The 24,168-nt window shown below is 31.3% G+C and overlaps 4 protein-coding genes and 1 pseudogene across 5 annotated transcripts; 2 read left to right on the top strand and 3 right to left on the bottom strand.

Moving 5' to 3' along the window:
• Positions 1-7,780: 7,780 nt before the first annotated feature.
• On the top strand, positions 7,781-9,748 carry LOC106329223 (putative glutamine amidotransferase YLR126C). Its single transcript, XM_013767844.1, has 3 exons — positions 7,781-8,159; positions 9,003-9,332; positions 9,472-9,748. The coding sequence occupies exons 1-3, from the start codon at positions 7,848-7,850 to the stop codon at positions 9,580-9,582; spliced, it is 753 nt and encodes a 250-aa protein (XP_013623298.1). The 5' UTR covers positions 7,781-7,847; the 3' UTR covers positions 9,583-9,748.
• Positions 9,749-10,616: 868 nt separating this feature from the next.
• Positions 10,617-12,406, top strand: LOC106329266 (putative glutamine amidotransferase-like protein C13C5.04). The gene is made up of 3 exons (XM_013767892.1): positions 10,617-11,088; positions 11,770-12,099; positions 12,182-12,406. Exons 1-3 carry the CDS (start codon positions 10,759-10,761, stop codon positions 12,281-12,283), a joined length of 762 nt encoding a protein of 253 aa, XP_013623346.1. The 5' UTR covers positions 10,617-10,758; the 3' UTR covers positions 12,284-12,406.
• Positions 12,407-12,444: 38 nt separating this feature from the next.
• Positions 12,445-13,474, bottom strand: LOC106331148 (annotated as a pseudogene).
• Positions 13,475-13,981: 507 nt separating this feature from the next.
• On the bottom strand, positions 13,982-15,096 carry LOC106334153 (early nodulin-like protein 3). Its single transcript, XM_013772486.1, has 2 exons — positions 14,833-15,096; positions 13,982-14,420 (listed from the first exon to the last, which is right to left on the bottom strand). Exons 1-2 carry the CDS (start codon positions 15,017-15,019, stop codon positions 14,029-14,031), a joined length of 579 nt encoding a protein of 192 aa, XP_013627940.1. The 5' UTR covers positions 15,020-15,096; the 3' UTR covers positions 13,982-14,028.
• A 1,230-nt stretch (positions 15,097-16,326) lies between these two features.
• Positions 16,327-20,608, bottom strand: LOC106331615 (nucleoid-associated protein PCC8801_2554-like). Of its 2 annotated transcripts, none has more exons than XM_013770006.1 (7): positions 20,367-20,608; positions 20,039-20,160; positions 17,954-18,054; positions 17,102-17,141; positions 16,827-16,898; positions 16,686-16,742; positions 16,327-16,583 (listed from the first exon to the last, which is right to left on the bottom strand). In XM_013770006.1, exons 1-7 carry the CDS (start codon positions 20,425-20,427, stop codon positions 16,509-16,511), a joined length of 528 nt encoding a protein of 175 aa, XP_013625460.1. In that variant the 5' UTR covers positions 20,428-20,608; the 3' UTR covers positions 16,327-16,508. The 2 variants fall into 2 exon arrangements, with proteins under 2 accessions (XP_013625460.1, XP_013625459.1); XM_013770005.1 differs by lacking the exons at positions 20,039-20,160; positions 20,367-20,608 and adding exons at positions 18,297-18,418; positions 18,625-18,866.
• Between the last annotated feature and the right edge of the window lie 3,560 nt (positions 20,609-24,168).

Here is a 24,168-nt window from a genome sequence, read left to right as displayed (position 1 = left end):
GATATAAATTTTGAGGAACAAATAATTTACCATAATATTTTTCCTTCAAAATGTTCACCAATTAGAGTTTTATAATGCCGATTTTTGGATTGATAAGACATAAAATAATAAATATTCGTAAGATGATTATGCCCGCATGTGCGGGTAAAACATCTAGTATTATGTATTAAGTAAATTTATTTATAATGTTTTACTTTTGTTAACTTACCTTGTTTGATATTGGTTTTTATTTTATTTTAAATGATTTTATGAAATTTTTTAAATCCTAATCAAAATATAATGAAATGTTTCTCACTAATTTATAGTCTTAGCTTATATATAATGTGTGTTATTTATGAATATTTTCAATAGCATATAACCTAAATTTGAAAATCATGAGTTAAATCTATAGTTAAAATTATTTGAATTATTGCATTTTAAAATTAATTATTATTTTTAGTTATTATTTTTAGTTAATTTATTTTTAGTTAATTTATCATAATATATATATATTATGTTAATATATGTATATTATTTTTGGTTTTGTTAGTTTGCCTTATTCGATATTGGTTTCTTTTTTTATTATGAAATAAAAAGTTTTTTGGAGAAAATAACAAATTAAAATGCTTATTTGTCATAATATGATTGGTTGTTTTAAGTCATACGTGAACGTTCTCAATGGCTTATAGCCTCAACTTTATTTAATAGTTTACCTTATTTGATGTTGAATTCCATTTTATATTGTTAATTTTGGAAATTTTAACATTTTAAAAATATTAAACTATAATTATGATTTTTCATATTTTGATTGTTTTTTTTCTAATCATATTTTCAGTAGCATATAGTCTAAACTTTAAAATCATGTGTTAAATTAATTTTCTTATAATTATTTGAAAGTCTTGTATTTTTAATATTAATTCTTATTTTGTATTTTATTTTAATATCACACTTTGAGATATATATATATATATATATATTAAGTTAATATATGTATAATATTTTTACTTTTCTCAGTTTGCTTTATTTGATACTGATTTTTTTATTATGAAATAAACAGTTTTTGGGAATATTGACATATCTAAAAGTAACAAATTAAAATGTTGATTTGTCATACTACGATTGGTCGTTTAAATCCTATGTGGACGCCAACAATGGCTTATAGCCTCAACTTTTATATAGTATAGACTTTTAGTTATAGATATATTCAATATATGTATTATTCTAATCGTTTGTAAGCACACCCAAAATAAAATTATTGATAATCATTAGAAAAAAACTGACATTAGTCCCCTTAACATCTTCGAACGACACTTCGTATGAGTAGCCGTGATGACAAGTATGGTCATGGTTATGACCACAAGCGCATTTCTATTTCCATTTGATATGCCGCTCATGTAACGTGTCATTTTGTTGAGCATTATTCGCAGAAGTTAACCGGTGATCTTAAAAATTCAGACGATGTCTTGACTATAGATATAGATAGAGAAGCCTTGCTTTTTCCACCCGATTTTCTAGTGGGTTTTTAGTTCGTTTGTCCATGAAGCGACCGTTGTCTCGAAGCAGTGGCTCTAAACTTTTTTTATGGGAGGCATAATTTTTTTTAAATAATATTTAATATTAAATAAATTATTTATATAAATAAATAAATATTATTAAATAAAGTGATAAACAGCTGGTATTTTTATATAAATATTTTTATTATTTATATGATTGAACCTATAACTTAAATATTTTTAATAAAAAATGTATATGGTATTTGTAAAGAAAGTAACCTAATCATGGTTCATGGGGAAATAATAAAAACATAATTATCTCATCAAAATAGTTAACCAATGAAAAATATATAAAAGAGTTATTGAACAACGAAAGTTACTGAACAAACCTCTTTAGATAAAATACAAAAATGCATTGAATATTTTGTCATGGATATTAGTGTACATGCAAAATAGGAAATTATCAATAATTTATTACAACTGATAAATATGAGATTAAAAAAAAACTGAAACGGTGAGATGTGAAGCTTGAGCGAAAGTTTGGTGGGGGTAGGAAGAAAATTTCAGCGGGAGCAAGATAAGCTGATCTAATGAAACTTTGGTTAATTACTTAACGATTTGGATTAAATATTTTGTTTTATCTGGGGCAGCTGCCCCCCTCTCCACTAACGTAGCTCCGCCACTGTCTCGAAGGAGATCAAGGGGTGTGAAACCATTTTTTGTTCTAGGCGTTCTGGTCAACACAGAGGAATTTCAACAACGGCTTCACTGCCTGACAAATTCCCACCCTCATAAAATATATTATTTTCTGTTAAACTAACATGAAAAAGAAAACAAATAATATATTATTTCTTCGTAGTGATGGGTAGGAAACTTGTCATTGACCAAATGGGAATTAGATGTTTTCAAACTATGTAATATGTATCAAACTAGGTCTTTTTCTTTCTTTCTTTTTTTGCTCAAATTAAACTTGTCATTAACCAAATGGGAATTAGATGTTTTCTACCACAAGATCATTCAACTATATTTACATACAAAGTAATTCAGTTTCATCCAGGATCACTACCTTGGATCCTACACAAACCAAATTTACCCTTTGATATATATAATTAAACCAAGTAAGAACAAGTTCTGTCTAAGACAAAGAGATGCCTCTTAAACCCCTAACATTCGACCTCTATAGTGAAGAACCTATACCCAGACCCAAGCTAAAACCAGATCAAGATTAATCATTAAAGCACAAGCGCTAATCACCAAAATATATGAACACCTCATCACTGGAACATAGCAATCCCGACAGGAACCAGCTACATCTGGCACCATGTCTCACTCCATAGCCAACAACCGGAACCACTTCGTAATGAAACTCGGGCCTTGGAACCAAAAACGCTGGCAGGTACCACATACCCAAGCTTTCAAAGAGAAAGGAGTAAGGGGAAATGGGGAGTCTTTGGCACTGGCAGCCCCCGAGCCGAAATTAGGCGTTTTGATGTCAAATCCAACCCCCCTAAAGATATTTAAATTAATAAATAGAAAGTATTAATATGCGAAAATCATCAGAATCAAAATCAAAGAGAATTAAATCATGTGCATTTGAGGAAAGTATTAGATCAAAGCCATGCTCGGCAAATATAAGGTAGAAATTCTATAAATTAATATTCTACAAATAAATAAATATAATATATTAATATAAAAAATTCCCTAACAAGGATACCGTTTCATTTAAATTCTCACGAGAAGCATTTTATATTAATAATAATAATAATAAATTTTATTGATCCTAACTCTAAAGGAATATTAATTCAAAATGTAACATAAATTGATAAAGTGTTAAGATAATAATATTTAAAATGCTATGTAGATATGTAGTTTTACTAACATATTAATTAATACTTTTATATGTATATATATAAATAGTTAAAATAAAACAAATAATAAATTATATTATTTTTTATATTCACAATAGACTTTATTTATATTGGCTAAATTTTATTAATTTTAATGATACTTAATAAAATTATATTTAAAAATATATTTAGTAGTATGATACACATTTCATATACATCAAATAATATAATAAAAACATATGAAAATTAAATTATAAAATTTAGTGAACATATAAACTGTGAATTTCTTATTTTACAAAAAAGTTTATAAATATATAAATCTAAGAAATGAAACTATTTATAAAATAATATAATCTTAACATTATTAATTCATAAACTGTTTCTATAGTTATTTTAAAGTAGGAATAATGTTCAGATTAATAGTTTGATACATATTTCATATACATCAAATACTATAATAAAAATCATTTGAAAAATCAAATTATAAAATATAGTGAATATATAAACAGTGAATTTATTATTTTACAAAATAATATAAATATAGAGATCTAAAAAAAGGATATTATTTATAAATTAATAAAATAATATAATCTTAACATAACTAATTTATAGACTATTTCAATAGTTAATTTTAAAGTACGTTCAGATTAAAAATGATTAAAAAAGTATGAAATATATTTTCAACACATTAGTGTTGCGCGAACTTATAAAAACCGGCGTTACTGACTTGCGACTTACGGATTATATAATGGTCCTGGTCAAGAAGAGATTTTACTTAAGAGAAAAAACAAGCGAGGTTTGATACGTTTTTTCAAGTTCAAACTTTTGATTCTCGGTCAAAAGCGTGCAATAAATAAAGACAAAACTAAATAGGGTTGTTTTTTAAGACCCAAAAAAAAAGGTAACTACTACTTATTAGGCTAATTCTTATTTTATACCATTTTTATCTTTAATGCCCTTTAATATTTTTAAAAATAAATCAAATAAATAGTTTTACAAAGTAAAAAAAATTAGAAAAATAGTAACTACTGATGAAATACCCATATAAACTTAGTAATATTTTTTTCAATTTTAAAAATATTTAAATCATAATTTCAAATTATGTTCTACATAAAGTAGAATTGACATTCTACGAGGTAGAAAATGAAATCCACTTTTTCATTGAATCTACTATGTTTAGAATACATGATCTACGTAAATAATAGTATTCTAAAAATATTTAGAATACACATTCCGCGCTTAATCTATCGCTCTAAAATCTGTAGAAATCGGAATCTACAGATTACTATAAATCCAAAACATCTAGAAATCAAAATCTACACATTACTATAAATCTCAAAACCTGTAGAACTTTCTACAGATTTACTGTAAATCTAAAACCAGTAGAAATCGAAATCTACACATTACTATAAATCTAAAAATTTGTAAAAACAGAGTTCTACAGATTTACTGTATTCTACGGATAAGAATAATCAGTTCCAAAAAATATGGAAAGAAAATATTTGAAAATATTCAGTTTCCATATATGAAAAAAAGATTTTTCAGAAAAAAATAAAAATAAAAAAATCTTTTTGAAATATTCAGTTTCCATAAATGAAAAAAATATAAAAAAAATTGGTTTGAAAATATTCAGTTTCCATATATGAAAAAACGATTTTTGAGAAAAAATAAAATAAAAATCATGGGTCATAAAGTGTAGGTTTAGTTTTTTTTTTTGTTGATTTGAGGATTTTTAGTGTTTTTTACTTTAATTACTTGATTATTTATTATATTTTAATATTTAACAAATTTTTTTTTAATTGTAATTTTAAATTTATAATTGAAATTAAGGGACATTATTGTCATTTTGAAAATAATTAACCTAATGGAACATAAAGTATATGAGATTAGTCTAATAGGATATAGTTACCATTTTTTGGTCCAAAAAAAACAATTTTCCCAACTAAATAAGACTATAAGAAAATTTTGAATTCTAAATCCACGTGCCTAAGAGCATCTCCAAACGACACTCTATAACTTCAAATATGAAGTTTTTTGCTCTCCAAAAATAAACTTCAAAACTTCAAATTTGAATTTTTGAGGATTGAAACTCTATATTTGAAGTTTCACTACTCAAAACTTCAAATTTGAAGTTTCATATTTTTATTTGCATTTTGGTCCCTATAATCACACATCACCTTTATGATTCATAAATATTTTCTCGTTTATTGTTTTAATCCTTAAAAAATTATATCTCATAAATATTTTAAATTTTTTTTTACAGATTTAAAATTTTAAACATAAAATTAAATAAAACTTTAAAATAAAATTTAAAATATTTTAACCTAGATTTAGACAACAATAATATACCAAAAAACTTAACAAAAAGATTTTTAAAAATTACATGAAGACATAACTATTATACAAATTTAAATATTATAACAACACTAATAGTCATGTAAGTTTGATCCGAAACCTTCAAATTTTCAAATATTGTCCAATTTTTTTGTGTAACTGATGATCGTTGTTGTTGTTATCTTTGATGTCTTTTTCGTACAATTCTTTCTTTTTCATATTGAATATATTCACGAGTATTAATATCATCAAAAAGAAATTAGTTTTTTAGCAATATTTTATGTTTCTCTTTTACTTTCTTGTTCCGATTTAATGTATTTACAAGTATCAATATTACCAGATTTCAACAACTTTTAGCTATTAACCTACAAAGTAAAAATGAGGAGAACTATTTTTACTTCTAAATGCACTAATAGATCATCTATGCATTACGAAAATCATTTTATGAAATAATATGATATTTTGTTTACAGTTTAATATTAATTAAGTTATTTTTATTTAAATTTTTATATTTAATAGAATATTTTATTAATTAATATTGTTGTAATATGTTTATATATGTGCTAGTTATTTATAAAATTTTTATGAATTCAAATTAGTTGTGACAAATATAAGGACTATATTATAAAATATAAATAGTTTTGAAGTTGAATTTGAAGTTTTGCTTTTGGAGAAGAACACCTTTAAACTTCAAATATAGAGTTTTGGAAACTTCAAAATAGAGTTCTTTTTTGGAGATGCTCTTAGAGCATGTCCAACGCAAGACCCCATTTTAAGGGGAGCAAAACCTCAAAATGAGGATTTGAACGGTGGTTACTCCAACCATGAAACCTCAAAAAAAATCTTTAAAAGTTTATTTTTTTGCATTATAGTTCTTGACATTAACAAAAGTTACTAAATAAGAATAAACTTTACAAATACATATAAAACATACTTTTAAATATCATACAACGTACAATATTACAATATTATATAATAAAAATAATACAAATTACATATATAGTAAAACAACACACATACACACAAATTTTAGAAATTTATATTATGTAATTTGCTTTAATTTATATTAAATTTGTTTAATACATTTTTATTTTGTGTGAGCTTTATTTAATATATTTTTATCTTTGTGTGAATTTTATTTTGTGTGAGATTTAACTAATCTATTTTTCTATTTGTGTGAATTTTATTTTAATGTTATGTAATATTTATTCTATTTTATTTTATTTTGGTGTATTTAAAATATTCTAAATAAAGTTAGTGGATCTATTTGTGAAAGAAAATAGTTGTAAAGACCAAAAAGAAAATGAATAGTAGTTTTGAGGTTTTGAATAGTGAAATCTTAAATTTGAGGTGTCACTATTCAAAACCTCAAAATTTGAAGATTTGAAGTTGGGTTAGAATGATAAAAACTTCAAAATTTGAAGATTAGAGGTTGGGATGGAGATGGTCTTAGACTTACAGAGCTATAATATAGTCAAGCAAGTGATCGATAGTTAATTCTTATTCTACCTAAACAAGTTTGATTTAAACATATAATTTGGATTTATTATTGATGACTTTAATTTCTTACTTTTGAAAAGAAAATTACATAAATGTTTTTTTATTAAAAAGCTTCAGGTATTTGATATTGGCCATCACACAAATATATATTTTTTTAAATAATAGTGATGCTATTATATCAAAAAATATTTTCTAAGTTTTTCTTTTGAAAATGATTTAATAAGTTAATCAGTGATGTTGTAATAAGTTAATCAAATATATATTTTAATGATGTTCTTAGAAAGGTCTAAATTAGTCAAGAAAGTCGATCAATTGGAGCTTTAACGATCCGATTACATAACAAAACATTATATACTTTTACCAAAAAAAAATTCCGATGCGCGTTAATTAATTGCTTTTGGCAGGATAATAAATCCAATACAAACAATTCTATTAAATTTTATTGTTGTCAACAATCAATGTAAAAATTATTTATAAATGGTATCCTTCAGAATTCAATAAAGGTCAACAATGGTAAGCTAGCTGTCCATTACATAACACTACTACATAAAACGTGGAAGTTTCAAAACCAAGTAGGTAGGTCTACCAAAACCAATCTTATATAAATACACATAAAATCTATGCCTTTGTCTCCATCTCTACCTCCTAATCATTCTCTCTTTCTCTCTCTCTTGTGTTTTCTTTCACTGTGAAAATGGTTGAGCAGAAAAGGTACGCTCTGTTTCTAGCGACTCTTGATTCAGAGTTCGTGAAGAAAACGTACGGAGGGTACCACAACGTGTTTGTGGAGACGTTTGGAGACGAAGGAGAGCACTGGGACTCGTTTAGGGTTGTCGAGGGCGAGTTCCCTGAGGAGAAAGATCTTGAGAAGTACGATGGTTTCGTTATTAGCGGAAGCTCTCATGATTCGTTCGAGAATGACCCTTGGATTCTTAGGCTATGTGAGATCGTCAAGAAACTTGATGAGATGAAGAAGAAAGTTCTTGGCATCTGCTTCGGTCATCAGGTTCTATTCTTCTTTTCCCTATTACCCCTTTTTAGAATATTTTTTTTTTATTTATTCACTAATTTAGCTATTAACTATTGGTTTTAAATTGAAATCTTTCACTTTAAGACTATATATTGATTTTTTATAATTATATTTAGTGACATTAACCGTAGCATATTAAGATACCATTCTACACATAGAGAAAATTTATTGGAATTTTTATTCACTGTTACGATTTTTTTCGTATGTAAACCTCTCTTATCTCATAAGTTTTGCTGATTCTAGGCTTTTAGCCATTTTAGAGCATTTTCGTTAGGCTTATTTTGATTTGTTTTCAATTGTTAACATATGAATATAAAAATAAAAATAAAAATCAGAATATCTATATAAAAAATTGAGAAACTTTAGAAAAATGAATGTGTATTATTAGTTTATACATTTTCTAATTTTAAATTTAATTACCTAACTTAGTTATAGTAAAATTATTACTATTATTATTATTATTATAGTGAAATACTCACATGAGTTCTTACCAGTAATGATGTCTTTATTTGAATTTTTGCGTAAAAATATAAAATGCCTATTAGAAAAATAATTCCAAGTTAATGAATGAATTTGGTCATTTTTTTATTGGTATAATGTTTTGAAATTAACAAATGCATCATACTCCTTTGTTTGTATAGTAGTATTTCCGATAAGTAGGTGAAATATATTTACGAGTGAACTAGTGAAGAAGTATTCAATAAGCATGTCAATAAAAGTTAGGATCTACTAGTATGAAACTCACTAATCACTTAATATAATATTTTCGATTGAGATTAACGAGACTCATCTAACCAGAAAATTTCCGATCTCCTTTAGATCATAGCGAGAGTAAGAGGAGGAACAGTGGGAAGAGCAAGGAAGGGACCAGAACTCAAGCTTGCAGACATAACCATCGTGAAAGATGCGATTACACCAGGAAGTTACTTCGGAAACGAGATCCCGGATAGCTTAGCGATCATAAAATTGCACCAGGATGAAGTGTTAGTGCTACCAGAAACAGCCAAAGTACTAGCTTATTCCGACAAGTACGAGGTGGAGATGTTCACCATTGAGGATCATTTCTTCTGTATTCAAGGACATCCTGAGTACAACAGAGACATTCTCTTTGAGATTGTAGATCGTGTCCTTCGTCTTGGCTACATCACGGTTAGCTTCATTTCCCTTTATCCCCCTTTACGTAACACAATTATATAAAAAAAATTACCAAAAATAGAACTTGGTATATTATTATTTTTGTTTGTAAAAATATGGTATTAATTTGAAAAATAATGAATTAATTTTGCAGCAAGAAATGGCGGATTCGGCAAAGGCCACGCTGGAGAATAGGGGAGCAGACAGGAAACTATTGGAGACGATTTGCAAGAATTTTCTTAAAGGCAGAGTTCCAGCTAATTAGTTTCACTCCCATATGATCTATTTGGCTCTTCTTATGTTGTGGTTTTATCATCTTGCTTTATCCCTTTTCAGTGTATAATAATAACCTATTAATCTCAAGCCTGGCATCGTTACTTATGTTTTGTGTAATGAAATGAATTTAATAAACACCAGTTATAGTTTTTGCATTGTTTCCTTAGTATTTTATTTTGATTAACCAGCGGGATACCATTTATATACTGTTAGCATGCACATATTGACAGCATAACAATTTTGATCGGTTAAGCGAAATATATTAATGATTGGTGTCATCACATTAATTAACGAATGCATAATTTGAAATCACATAAACATGTCACGCAATAACATGCACTAAATTAATTTTTATGACTCAAAGTAATAAAGATTAAAACCATAATACTCTCAATTTTTTAAATATTTATCGTCATATAAACATGTCAAAAAATATTTCTCCCCAAGAATAATATAAGAGCTACAGACGATCGAGCTTAATATCTAAAATGATTGAATTCATGAAATATGGAGAAAAAAACATCAAATTCCATATACAAGACATACATTCACACATACTGTATTACTAGATCACAATCATATAGTAAAAGCAATTCTAGCCATGGGATACACATGAATGTGTATTTTGTTTGATCATCTTTTTGTAATTAGCGGTGGAGTACTGTTCCTTTTCACATAGAGAGAGATACAGCTGAGAACATCTTTATCAAAGATACTAGAGAGGTTCTAAGCGTGTAGATCCCGCGTACAACCCACTTTTTTTTTAAGAAACCGATTATCAAAACTACCAAATAGTAGTCGGTCCTTAAGGGTTTTTTATAATGTTCGCGGGTCTATTGACATGTGGCGGTCCGCGATTGATTCATTTTTAATTTTATTTTTTTTCTAAATTCGAAAAAGTAAAAAAAAAAAAAAATTAAAAAACTGGGATAACGATGCTCTAATAAAATAAAATAATAAAAAGTCTCAGCCTTTATATTTAAGGGATCTTCCCATCATCCAAGTAGGATTCTTCTCCAAAACGTATTCACTTTATTTAAAGTGTGTGCGAGAGAGAGAGAGAGAGAGAGAGAGAGAGAGAGAGAGAGCGATCATCTTCTTCCTTCTTCTCCTCTATTATAATAAAGTTGACCTCTTTTTCCCCGAGAATCAAAAAAAAAAAACAATGGTGGTGGAGCAGGAGCACAAGAAGACGAAGAGGTTCGCTCTGTTTCTCGCCACGCGCGACTCCGAGTTCGTGAAGAAAGCTTACGGCGGCTACTTCAACGTATTCATCTCCACTTTCGGCGACGAAGGCGAGCAATGGGATCTCTTCCGAGTCGTCGACGGCGACTTCCCCGACGACAAGGATCTCGATAGCTACGACGGTTTTATCATCAGTGGTAGCCCGCACGACGCGTTTGCAGACGCTGATTGGATCGTCAAGCTTTGCTCGCTTTGTCAGAAGCTCGATGAGATGGAGAAGAAGGTTCTCGGCATCTGTTTCGGCCACCAGGTAAAGGGTTTCTTTGATTTGGGTATCTGATCGAATTGGATTCTTAGGATTTAGAATCTACATTTTGAGTTTGATGGTGGGTGAGGGCTCTGTTTCAGCAACTATTTGGGTTTAAAGTCTCAGACTTTGGGCATTTCCAGATTCCATGTTGTTGAATTGCATTTTTATTACATCTTCATGTTGTGAAATATTATTATTAGTTAAAGTCTCAAGACTTTGGTAATCTATAGTTAGTTAACTCTGGGCATTTGTTGTTGAACTGCATTTTATTATAACATCTTCAAGTTGTGAACTATCATTAGTCAAAGTCCCAAACTTTGGTAATCTTATTTACTGGGGCATTTTCGATTTTTATCCAATTGATCACTGCGTTTTATGAGATCTTGAGTTCATATTCAAGTTTTCATAAAATTGATGTTTAATTTGATTGGTAGGTTGAAACTGTGTCCCTACCATCCTTATCTCTAGTTTAAGTCTCTGAAGAGAAAGTCAAATGCTTTTGGCACTGTCGAATCATTTTACTTTCTCCTCTAAATGGATGAATTGTAAATGATCTTTTTGATTCATTGGCATGAAGAGATTATTATTTTTGTGGTGATGTTTTAAGTGCCTTGCAAATTGATTAAGCGGTTTTGTTTGATCCATAAAGTGTTTCTCTCTTCTTCTTTTTTTTTTGTCCAGATAATAACTAGAGTCAAAGGAGGGAAAATAGGAAGGGCTCGTCGAGGCCCAGACATGGGACTGAGAACCATAACCATATCAAAGGACACCGAGAAACTCGGCCTTTACTTTGGAGACGAGGTCCCGGCATCTTTAGCCATTGTAAAATGCCATCAGGACGAAGTGTTGGAACTCCCTGACTCTGCCACAGTCTTGGCCTCTTCCGAGGTATGCCAAGTCGAGATGTTCTCCATTGGAGACCACTTACTATGCATCCAAGGTCATCCCGAGTATAACAAAGAGATTCTCTTTGAGATCGTCGACCGTGTCCTCAACATGAAGCTTATGGAGGTTTGTTCATGCACCCCTCTATGTCGTTTAACGTATAAGTATTGCAATGTGATCCATCTTTTTCTCGGATATTTTTTTTCAGCAAGAGTTTGCGGATAAGGCTAAGAGTACGATGGAGGCCGCGGAACCAGACAAGGATCTATGGCAGAAGCTCTGTAAAAACTTTCTGAAAGGTCAAATCTGAGCATGTTTAGTTTCCTATGCCATGAAAACCTGCAACTTCCTTCATATTTATTATCTTCAACAGACATTAAGGAAAAACATGAAAACAATCAGAAATAATCATTTTATATTACCACCACCTGTTTCTTAGTGTTACAATACAAATCAAACTAAAAAACAAATTCAATCAGATGTTCCTTTCTTTACTAGCTCCATGCAACGTTTTAAGCAATCCTATAAAAACGCAAAAGAGTTATGAATTATGAGTTTTAACACTTGAATACCACTTGGCTTCTTGGTTCCATCCGCTTCAAGGGTACCACGCCCATCATCCACATGGCCCAACCGATAACCAGAATCATGAATATCCCTGTCTTGCTGATGAACTTATAGCTTTGGCCAAGGCTGAGAAGTGTGTATATATCTAGAAAACTTTGGTGGGTTTGATACATATACAGCAGGAGTGTCTGATGGAGGCAGATTCTCCAAGCCTTGGATGTCGATTTTATAAAACGGATAGATGCTAATGGAAGCCCAAATTTTAGCAATGAAGTGATGATACTTTCTCCTATAGCGGTCCAAGAGGACGACGAAAGAATTGCCAATAATCATAAGAACAATGAGAAAAATTGTAGAGATGGCAGCAACGAGACGAAAGCATATATATCCCTCTGAGTCTTGAGCTCAACTTAATCTCTACACTTCAAAATTTAAAGACAGGAAAGGGTTGTGTATACAGAGACAGAAACAAACAAAATGAAGAATAATCTAGCAAAGCAGATGTAAACCTTGTTCCGGATAAGTAAAGTCAGGAGTTGCAGCTCCTGAAAGATCCGATCTCACAGTGATATTTCTTGCAAACTCACTTAATCTCCATGGTTTCTTATCATAAACTTTGAAAGGATCACATCTTATAATGCGGTTACACCACTTTGTCTTCCTCTCGAAGCAGCAGCTAAAAAAGACTCAATACATGAACTGGAGACTCATCTCACTTTGAGTGAGCAGTATATATAATCTACAAGTCCTTATGTGGAGCAAAGACTGATTCAAAACTTATCAGCAACAGGGCCGCTTCAAGAACTCACCAGTGTGTTGTGTTCTTCAGAAAGACAAACTTTATTGCCTTACCATTAACTTTGAAAGGGTCACACATCTTAATCTTATAGAGCGGTGACACCATTGTACACTGCATCAGCATGCCGTTTGTCATTGAATACTAGGGGTGGGACAGATCCGGATTTGCTTCGGAAACTAATTACTAGTACATCCGTTTCACACTACTTTATATTTGCTTCAGAAACGATGATATGAAATCTCTAATTGAAACGACTTTACTAGTAAGAAATTAATCATAAATAATTTCTTAATTGGGATTGACAAATTAATTAAAAGCCACTAATAATCGATGTATTTTCTAAAATTGTATAATATCAACCCATGACCTATCAATATACTTACAATATGCATTGTGATATATTGACATTGTCTTGTTATGAATTTTTGTAATGTACTTGTATTAGAGCTGACAAATCTTGTTTTTAAGTATACCAAATCATGATTCGACCCGTCGTAAGAAATCAGTTACAAAAAAATCCCGTAAGAATAGACTTTCGAGAGTGAATCCCATAACACAAATCAAAAGAGAGAGAGAGAGATCTTTTATATTGAAAAACAAGGAACAAAAGAAAATATAACAATCCGAAGAAGAAAAAATGCTGCTAAAATTTGGAAACGATAAACGCTACATTCTCACGACCAATCCCTCTAAGCCATAGCCAAACCAATCGCAAACGCTGCCAAGAACAAACCGCTTCCAACATCCAATCCACCCGCAGCGTTATGGGCTGGAGCTGGAGCTGGAGTGTTAGCCGGAGGACTAACAGGAGTAACCTTAGGATTGTCACCGGCGCCGCGGTCAGCGCTACCACCACCACCACCACCAGGATTGCGTTCAGCCAATACAACAAGTTGAATCTTCTGGCCTTTAGCACAGTGATTAGGAGCACCACTGATGAAGAAGTAAGCTCCTGAATTGTCTAGCTCGAACTTTGTGTCTCCATCATTGAATTGCTTCAAGGGCTTTTCTGTGTTACAACTATCATAATCTTCTTTTGTAACTTGTAACACCGAATCAACTTTCGCGTCGTACTTCCACACTAATAATCCACATGCATGCATGAACACAGATCACATCGTTGTAAAACCATATATATCATGTCAAAGCTAAACCAAACTTCTTTTTTTTTGGGATCAAAACTAAACCAAACTTCTGAAATGGATATATATGCATGAGTTGATGATCATTATAAAACCTTATAGTATATCAAATATGTGATATGATTGCATGAAATCATGTTTCAGGAGTATAAAGGAAAAATAAAGTAAACCAAATTTGTGAAATGGATATGAATTCATCATTATAAAACCATATAGTATATCAAATAAATAAATAAAAATATATATATATATATATATATGCTTCTGGAATATAAACGAAAAAATCATTAGTAAACCAAACTTGTGAAATGGATATTATGGATGTGAAGAGATGAATAAATAAAAGAGTACCGAGAATGTCTCCGACTTTGAAACGATTGTCCTCAGCCCAGTGATTCATAGTGTTGCTGGGAGAATCTGGAACCTTCCATGCCTGTGCAGATCCGCCGACCAGAATCACCCTCGGTTTGGAGGCAGCATGGCCCATTGTGGTTAGTAAGAGGAAGACAAGAGTCAGAACTGGAACTATGATACCCATTTTCTTGAGCTCTTCTTTAGTAGGAACAAAGCTTTGGTTAGTTTTGTTTTTGGAGTTTTTAGAGTTAGTCTCTCGTTTGGTTTGGTTTACACAAAGGTCAAGATAATTGGAAGTGGTGGATGCTGTTTATATAGCGATTTTGGGTTGGAGTTTAACTGCGTTTTCTGCTTTTGAAAATCTGGTCTTAATTAATACTTAAAGTGTCATCTCTCTCTCTGATTTGCTAGATCGATGTCAGTTTTTAATCACTTTTTATTACAAAATTAATGTTCCAGAATTCATTAATTAATTTAGAAACCGACGACATGAGTTCTTTGGTTTGAATTATTTAATAGATTTATACTAAATAGTTACAGTTTTTTTAAAAATAATTAATAAGAGCTAATAAAACAGTACCTCTAATTAACTCTCGTATTAGTGTGGTACGTTAGCCATGCAAGTCTTCTGAATACAATTGATAGTTACGACTTACGGTGCGGAGACGTTGTGATCGAGAACGGATTCAAACATCTTAATGGCTATTAATTAGTAGACCAACGACAGATTTAAACATGTCTGTTTTCCCTTAGAACTTGTCTAAACATTGCCTTTGATTGATCGCATGAATCACCATTATTCATTTGACTTATGAATCTAATTCAGATATAATGTCTAGACGTTGGGAGGAGTCTAGATTCAAAAAAGAATTAATTTAACGTGGTTTAAAATTCGTTTTAAAAGAATGTAACAGGTTTACTAGAATCTCCTAGTCATTCAACGGGAAATCTTTTAGCATGTAACGAGATAGATAATCGTGCATTCGAATTTTAAGTCTTGTTCTTTACCTGTATGGCCGTCTGGCCAAGGCCTCTCTACCCATTTGATGAGATAACTGGTCAAATGGCCTAGATTGAGAATGATAGAGATGAATCATCTCAGATGATTAAAGCAAGTTGCCAAGAATTGCATGATTATGATTAGTCTACACTTCAAAACAAAAGTTGCATCATATAAAGACATGGATGAGACAACAAAACCGGCTCCAATCTGTATCTCAACAAGGTTCCATGGAACAAAGGTAAACTATATGACTTTATTTACAATAATATTGTAAAATTCATAGAGAACTTATTTTAATTCTGAAAATTTATTGAAAATAACTATTTATCTATAAGTTTGTTTTCGAAATGTTTCCACTAAAAGATGCATGCAAACACAATATGGCTACCAAATTAGAATCCATTCCGAGTAAAATCTTGTTTTGTCTTCTTCTGTGTAAAGCTTCTTGATTCATTTCCACAATTTGGAAACCAGAAAAACGATTTGAGAGCATTCAAGAAAATTGTTGATATTCAAAGAAGTAGACGGGCCCCAGATATTTCTCTCTTGGCTCATTAGAGTTGAGTACAGAGGTCTAGTTTCTTTTTGCCCGATTGATATACAAAAACAAACTGGACTTCTCTCTCATACATGAAAGTTGAGTATAAAGACAAAAAAAGATCTGGTTCTGTTACTTTAATCCATCACTGAGTCCTGGTGGCATGCCTAAGCTCTGAGCAAGATCACTCATTCTTTCTTTCATAGCCTGTGAAATCCAAAAGGTTGTATTAAGCAAGCAAGAGATGAAAGAAAATGAATAGTGGCAGTAGTTGTATCGTAAAATAATACGGTATGTGATTGTCTTTACCAGTACACTCTTTGCATGTGCGTCCTTGTATGCTTCTGTAACCAGTAGTGATAGTTTCTGCCAAAGGAAAACATAAATCATGAGAATATAGCTTTGATCATTCCCTTGGTAAGAAGAAAACTCAAGAGAAAAGTTACTCACTTCAGAACCTAATTCCATTGCTGCATCAGTGATATCAGTGCGGATTGGTTGCTGGTTACCAGATAACGTAACCTGGATACAAATTCAAACTTCCGAATGGTCACATACCACATAAGGAGATATAATCAAACAAAACAAAGCACTCTGATTGGCTAGAACTGCTGTAGTTTATCCAAAAAGTAACAAATTAGACACGCTTTGGTCTCGCATATATCAAACGTAGTGTGTAATGATGATATATTAGGACAGAGATCAAAAGAGTGTGTAATAAATACCTTGACAAGCTCGCCTTCACAATAACCATCAAACTCAGCACTGAGGAAATATCAGAATAAGAGCAGGCATGAAACTCATTCAGACATGAGAAGAAACTTAGGGCTTGGTTTAGGCCTGGGCATAATATCCGTAACCCGAAATCCGAACCGAACCCGAACCGAAAAACCCGATCTGTATCCGGTTCGAAATGTAAAAAATATCCGAATGGGTCTTGTAAGGTGGTACAAAACATATTCGAACCCGAAGTGTTATTAACCGAACCCGAACGGGTAACCCGAAAAACCCGAAAAATCCGAAAAGATATCCGAAAAAACCAATCCTAATGTCCAAAATAATATACAATATAACTATATGAAACATGAATATATACTTCAAATATTCAATTTCATATTTATTTTGATATGTTATCTAACAATGAGTATTTAAAATATAAATAACTACCTTTTTTTTTTTTTTGAAACACTTTAATTAAGCACTACAATTCATATAAATAACTACCTTGAATACTTAATTATATATAAATAAATATATATATATATATATATATCTTATGTTTTATTTTTAAATTTTAGATTTTATTTCGAGTATATCCGAACCGATCCAATATAAACCGAATCCGAATGATATATGATTACTTTATGGGCTCTATGATGTGATACAAAACCGACCCGAACCCGATGTGTTATATCCGAACCCGACCCGTACTTGCAAATTTACTAGAATGAAACCTATGAAGTGTTATAAAAAAGAACCAAAATCCGAAAAACTCGACCCGAACCCAACGGATACCCGAACGCCAACGGATACCCGAACGCCCATGCCTAGTTTGGTTAATAGAGTGGGGGACATACACAGCAAGCTCCTTCTGGACACGAACAGCCTCAACTTGGACAACCATTTGAGCTTTCTTCACAGTCTCATACAGATTCTGCATATTACCAAGTATCCCTGCCTACGAAGAAGAACCAATTCTAAGAAACTCATTCAGCTATGTAAAGCTTTCAGCTATATTACCAAGTATCCCTGCCTACGAAGAAGAACCAATTCTAAGAAACTCATTCAGCTATGTAAAGCTTTCAGCTATATTACCAAGTATCCCTGCCTACGAAGAAGAACCAATTCTAAGAAACTCATTCATCCATGGCATATCTAAAGCTTTCAATGGTGACATTGAGCTTTTAAAAAAGTTGCTACCTTTGATTGGCCATCCTCGCTATTCTCTTTCTTTCCACCTCCGAACAATCCATTAACACGAAGAGACCTGTTCTTCCGATTCAACCATACCATGTTGTTCTGTCTACTACCTGCCTTGTTCCCTGGAATTTAGAAACAATGGAACTCGTATTTGCAACGCTATTGGATTGTGTAATCGAGATGGTAAATCACACTTGCGGACTTTCTCAAGATTCGTGATTCAAAATCTGATTTTCGAAAGCTCATCAAACCGAAAGCTTATACACTTCAATTAACACACACACACACACACTCAGGCACATACCCGCAGAGAGTTTAAGAGGCTAACCATTGGGAAAAGGAGAGAGGAAAGGCTTGAAGAAATCAGTCGTCGTCGCCGTCGAAGCCATTGTTCACCTCCGAGAGAGAGAGAGAAATCTCGAATTCGAGAAAGATAGAAATTAGGAGATATTTTCTATTGACGAATAATATGATGACACGTAGGATTTTTTAATGAGATCATTGGGGCTTTGTTTGGATTGGATGACAAAACCCGAAAACCACAAAACTGATCATTGGGAGTGCATTACACTATTAGACACTTTCTTGTGTTTCCTTACACTAAAAGACACAAGTTGATGGAAGAGCACTTTTCCACAAACCGAGGTGCATTCTGGACGAAAATGCCCTTCTTCTTGGCTGATGGGTACTCTGTGTTCTGGTTGAAATAATGTTTAGCTAGTAGACAATTTAGTTTGTACGAGTTATTATAGAAAAGTGAGTTTTTTAATTTGACTCTATTTTCAACATCTTTTGTTCTTCTTTATTTCATATATCTAATATATAAATACATATATATGTATGTATATAAAATAAAATATATGTTTGTTTCTTTTTATTTTGAAATCCATATTAATATATTTTGATAATTTTTTTTTTTTTTGGTTTATGACCACATCAAGATGAATAACATAATATATAAATTGTGGATATGTATTTTATTAGCACTTGTGGATAAGCTTTAACAAACAAACTGTGGACAGAGCAGTGGGCGGCTAAACATATTTGATTATATGCAATCAAACTTGTGTATACAACCTTTTTACAATCATGTATTTCTCTGCTTGTTTTTATTTAAACCAAAAAAAAGTATAAACAATGGCTTTAATCTTAAAAGTGGTTTTGTGGATGAAGATTCGACATACTATGGACGAGGTCTTGTGGACGAGGTCTTGTGGACACAAGAAAATGATATCAATTAGAATCATGTCCACGAAGAAAATAGACATGTAAAATTGAAAAGCCGATGAAGTTAGTGTCCACCAAAACTTAGTAACACAAAAAGATTAAAACTTTGGCAAAGATTAAAGCTTACTTTCCGATGAAATCGCATGCTTCGCGATTTCATGAAAGATCAAGAACTCGTCGCTTAATCCGCCGCCGCCGTCAAAGAAGCTCTTGTTGGTGGATATTTAAGAGAGAGTGGAGTTGACACGGAAAATCGATTGAGAGAGGAGACAGAAGATATTGAGACAAGGTCTTGTGGACGAGGTCTTGTGGACACAACAAAAGGATATCAATTAGAATCATGTCCACGAAGAAAATAGACATGTAAAATTGAAAAGCCGATGAAGTTAGTGTCCACCAAAACTTAGTAACACAAAATGATTAAAACTTTGGCAAAGATTAAAGCTTAATTTCTTTCATCCATGGCATATCTAAAGCTTTCAATGGTGACATTGAGCTTTTAAAAAAGTTGCTACCTTTGATTGGCCATCCTCGCTATTCTCTTTCTTTCCACCTCCGAACAATCCATTAACACGAAGAGACCTGTTCTTCCGATTCAACCATACCATGTTGTTCTGTCTACTACCTGCCTTGTTCCCTGGAATTTAGAAACAATGGAACTCGTATTTGCAACGCTATTGGATTGTGTAATCGAGATGGTAAATCACACTTGCGGACTTTCTCAAGATTCGTGATTCAAAATCTGATTTTCGAAAGCTCATCAAACCGAAAGCTTATACACTTCAATTAACACACACACACACACACTCAGGCACATACCCGCAGAGAGTTTAAGAGGCTAACCATTGGGAAAAGGAGAGAGGAAAGGCTTGAAGAAATCAGTCGTCGTCGCCGTCGAAGCCATTGTTCACCTCCGAGAGAGAGAGAGAAATCTCGAATTCGAGAAAGATAGAAATTAGGAGATATTTTCTATTGACGAATAATATGATGACACGTAGGATTTTTTAATGAGATCATTGGGGCTTTGTTTGGATTGGATGACAAAACCCGAAAACCACAAAACTGATCATTGGGAGTGCATTACACTATTAGACACTTTCTTGTGTTTCCTTACACTAAAAGACACAAGTTGATGGAAGAGCACTTTTCCACAAACCGAGGTGCATTCTGGACGAAAATGCCCTTCTTCTTGGCTGATGGGTACTCTGTGTTCTGGTTGAAATAATGTTTAGCTAGTAGACAATTTAGTTTGTACGAGTTATTATAGAAAAGTGAGTTTTTTAATTTGACTCTATTTTCAACATCTTTTGTTCTTCTTTATTTCATATATCTAATATATAAATACATATATATGTATGTATATAAAATAAAATATATGTTTGTTTCTTTTTATTTTGAAATCCATATTAATATATTTTGATAATTTTTTTTTTTTTGGTTTATGACCACATCAAGATGAATAACATAATATATAAATTGTGGATATGTATTTTATTAGCACTTGTGGATAAGCTTTAACAAACAAACTGTGGACAGAGCAGTGGGCGGCTAAACATATTTGATTATATGCAATCAAACTTGTGTATACAACCTTTTTACAATCATGTATTTCTCTGCTTGTTTTTATTTAAACCAAAAAAAAGTATAAACAATGGCTTTAATCTTAAAAGTGGTTTTGTGGATGAAGATTCGACATACTATGGACGAGGTCTTGTGGACGAGGTCTTGTGGACACAACAAAAGGATATCAATTAGAATCATGTCCACGAAGAAAATAGACATGTAAAATTGAAAAGCCGATGAAGTTAGTGTCCACCAAAACTTAGTAACACAAAATGATTAAAACTTTGGCAAAGATTAAAGCTTAATTTCTGATGAAATCGCATGCTTCGCGATTTCATGAAAGATCAAGAACTCGTCGCTTAATCCGCCGCCGCCGTCAAAGAAGCTCTTGTTGGTGGATATTTAAGAGAGAGTGGAGTTGACACGGAAAATCGATTGAGAGAGGAGACAGAAGATATTGAGACAAGGTCTTGTGGACGAGGTCTTGTGGACACAACAAAAGGATATCAATTAGAATCATGTCCACGAAGAAAATAGACATGTAAAATTGAAAAGCCGATGAAGTTAGTGTCCACCAAAACTTAGTAACACAAAATGATTAAAACTTTGGCAAAGATTAAAGCTTAATTTCTGATGAAATCGCATGCTTCGCGATTTCATGAAAGATCAAGAACTCGTCGCTTAATCCGCCGCCGCCGTCAAAGAAGCTCTTGTTGGTGGATATTTAAGAGAGAGTGGAGTTGACACGGAAAATCGATTGAGAGAGGAGACAGAAGATATTTTAGCGTAGGATTAAGGTTAGTGATAAGGGTTCTTGTTCTTCATCGGGTAGAATAGAAACGAGAGATAATGGAATTAGGAACACAATTGGGAAAGTGGGCTTTCTCAATTTAATTTTTAAAATTTAAAACATTAATTAAAAAGCATGATTAGTTAGAATAATAAGTAATGAGAGATTTTGACAAAAAAGAAAGTAACGAGAGAGGAGAGAGTATAGCAACACAGAAAAACAAGAGGAGAGAGTAGTGTTTCGAGGGCATATTGGACAATGAACAACTTAAAAGTATGTGGCAAGTGGAATGTGTCTTTAAATGATATTAGAAAGTCAAAATGTGTATGAATGTAATTTTTTCTTCTCCCAACTTGGTGTTCAATTTAGATATAAAGAGAACTAGATTTTCCGTCCGCGCGGGATTTTTTTGATATATAGCTTTCGTTATCATAAGTTAATAACTGATCAAAGATTTTTTTCCCACGAAAAAGGAGAAAATATTTTTGATATCTTTCTTTTTTTCCAAAACGGTAAAAGCAATGATTTGGGCTGCATTTATTTTGGCCAATTGTTTTTTAAAAAAAGGTTTAAAAAAGCAGTAACATTGCATTGTAAATAAGTTTAAAAATTAAGAGCAAAATCCTAGTATAAATTCTGCTTTAATAGTATAGAATATCAAATTATTATAATTTTTTTAATTATTGTAAATTTTAGATAGAATTTGAATAGCAATAAAATATATCTAAGAAGTTTTGAGGTGATTTGATTTTTTTTTCTAAAATCATATAATTTTAGATGAAATATAAAAGTTACATTGATTTTAATTAATTTTTTTTTGCCAAATATATGAATTCATTTCAATGAAATGGTAAGAAAATACAATAAATTTTGGATCTAAAGTTGCTAGAAGCAAATTTCGACCTCGGGTATGACTGGTTTACCCGCTACCACCCGCAAACGCAGCTTTTGCAGTTGGTAGCGGTTGTTGGCATTTTGCAACAATCGCTCAAACCGCTTCATACCGTTCTAAACCTCATAAATTCAAAAGCTGGTTTCAGCTAGCGTTTATGATTGCGGGAGGATAATTTTTTTTTTTTTAAAACAATATAAATACAAAAATAAAAATATTCAATAAAAATTTTAAATAAGACTTATAAAAATACTAAAATATATATATTATATTTTAATTAATATTATAAAATTTTAAAATAAAAATATTTCCTAAATTTTTTTAAAAATTTAAAACTATAACTTTCTAATTATAATTTTATATTTATTATAATATTACGATTTTTGATATTTTTATATTTTTATAATTATATAAAATATAAATATTATTAATTTATTATTTAACCGTTGTTGCATTTGGTAGTTAACCAGTCATAAATATGCTGCAAACGCATCAATTTCTAACTGTATAACCAGTCGTACAAATCTCTTAAAACCGCTAGAAACCGCAACCACCCGCATCCGGAAACTCTCGCAACCACAACCGCAACCGCTCCGTTTGAACCAGTAGAAAAGATTAAAAAAAAACACTTCGATACAAGCTCAGGTTTAGTCTAAACAACATGATGAGACTAAAGCTAAAAATGGAGTTCAAGATGTGAGCTTTAGCCTCCGTTCAAAAGCAACCGGATTACAGAACCTGCAAACAAAGTTCATTTGTCATTCATTAATACATTTTAAAATCTCATGTAAAACCATGCAATTTGAATTTTGATATTTTAACGATATCAAAACACTTTCACCACAAAAGCCTTGAAAATACAGAGTTGCAAGATATGATATATCAGAAACTCCTTTTTTTAAAAGATATAAAGAGGAAATTGAACAATTTATATGAAAGACCAAAAGTAAGCAAAAAAAAAACAAACAAACGAAATGGTGAGGAAGGAAGGGATTGCTGAGTTAAATTAACCAACGCTATGGAGAACGAGAAATTCTTGGGTTCACCCCCTAGGGTGAACCTTTAGGTTCACCAACCAATAGTGTTTGAGTATTTGATATTTGATATCTTTTAAAAAAGGAAATAAAATTGAATATCCAAATTAGATTATATTTTTAAAATAAAATAATAAAAATACATAAAAATAGCTACAAAAAATAAATTAATTAATATTGTTAAATCTTCAGCAAAATACTAAACCCTATACCCTAAATCCTAAACCCTAAACCCTAAACGTTAAACCTTAAACTTTGGATAAACTCTAAACCGTTGGAAAATCTTAAACCCTAAATCATACATTAAAAACTAAATTTTACTAACACTAAACCCTAAATCCTAATCACTAAACCCTAAACCCTTGG

This window comes from Brassica oleracea, chromosome C3 (genome assembly GCF_000695525.1).
Source record: "Brassica oleracea var. oleracea cultivar TO1000 chromosome C3, BOL, whole genome shotgun sequence".
Taxonomy (NCBI): domain Eukaryota; kingdom Viridiplantae; phylum Streptophyta; class Magnoliopsida; order Brassicales; family Brassicaceae; genus Brassica; species Brassica oleracea.
The sequence above is the reverse complement of the archived record's forward strand: the minus strand, read 5'-3'. Positions and strand labels throughout refer to the sequence as shown.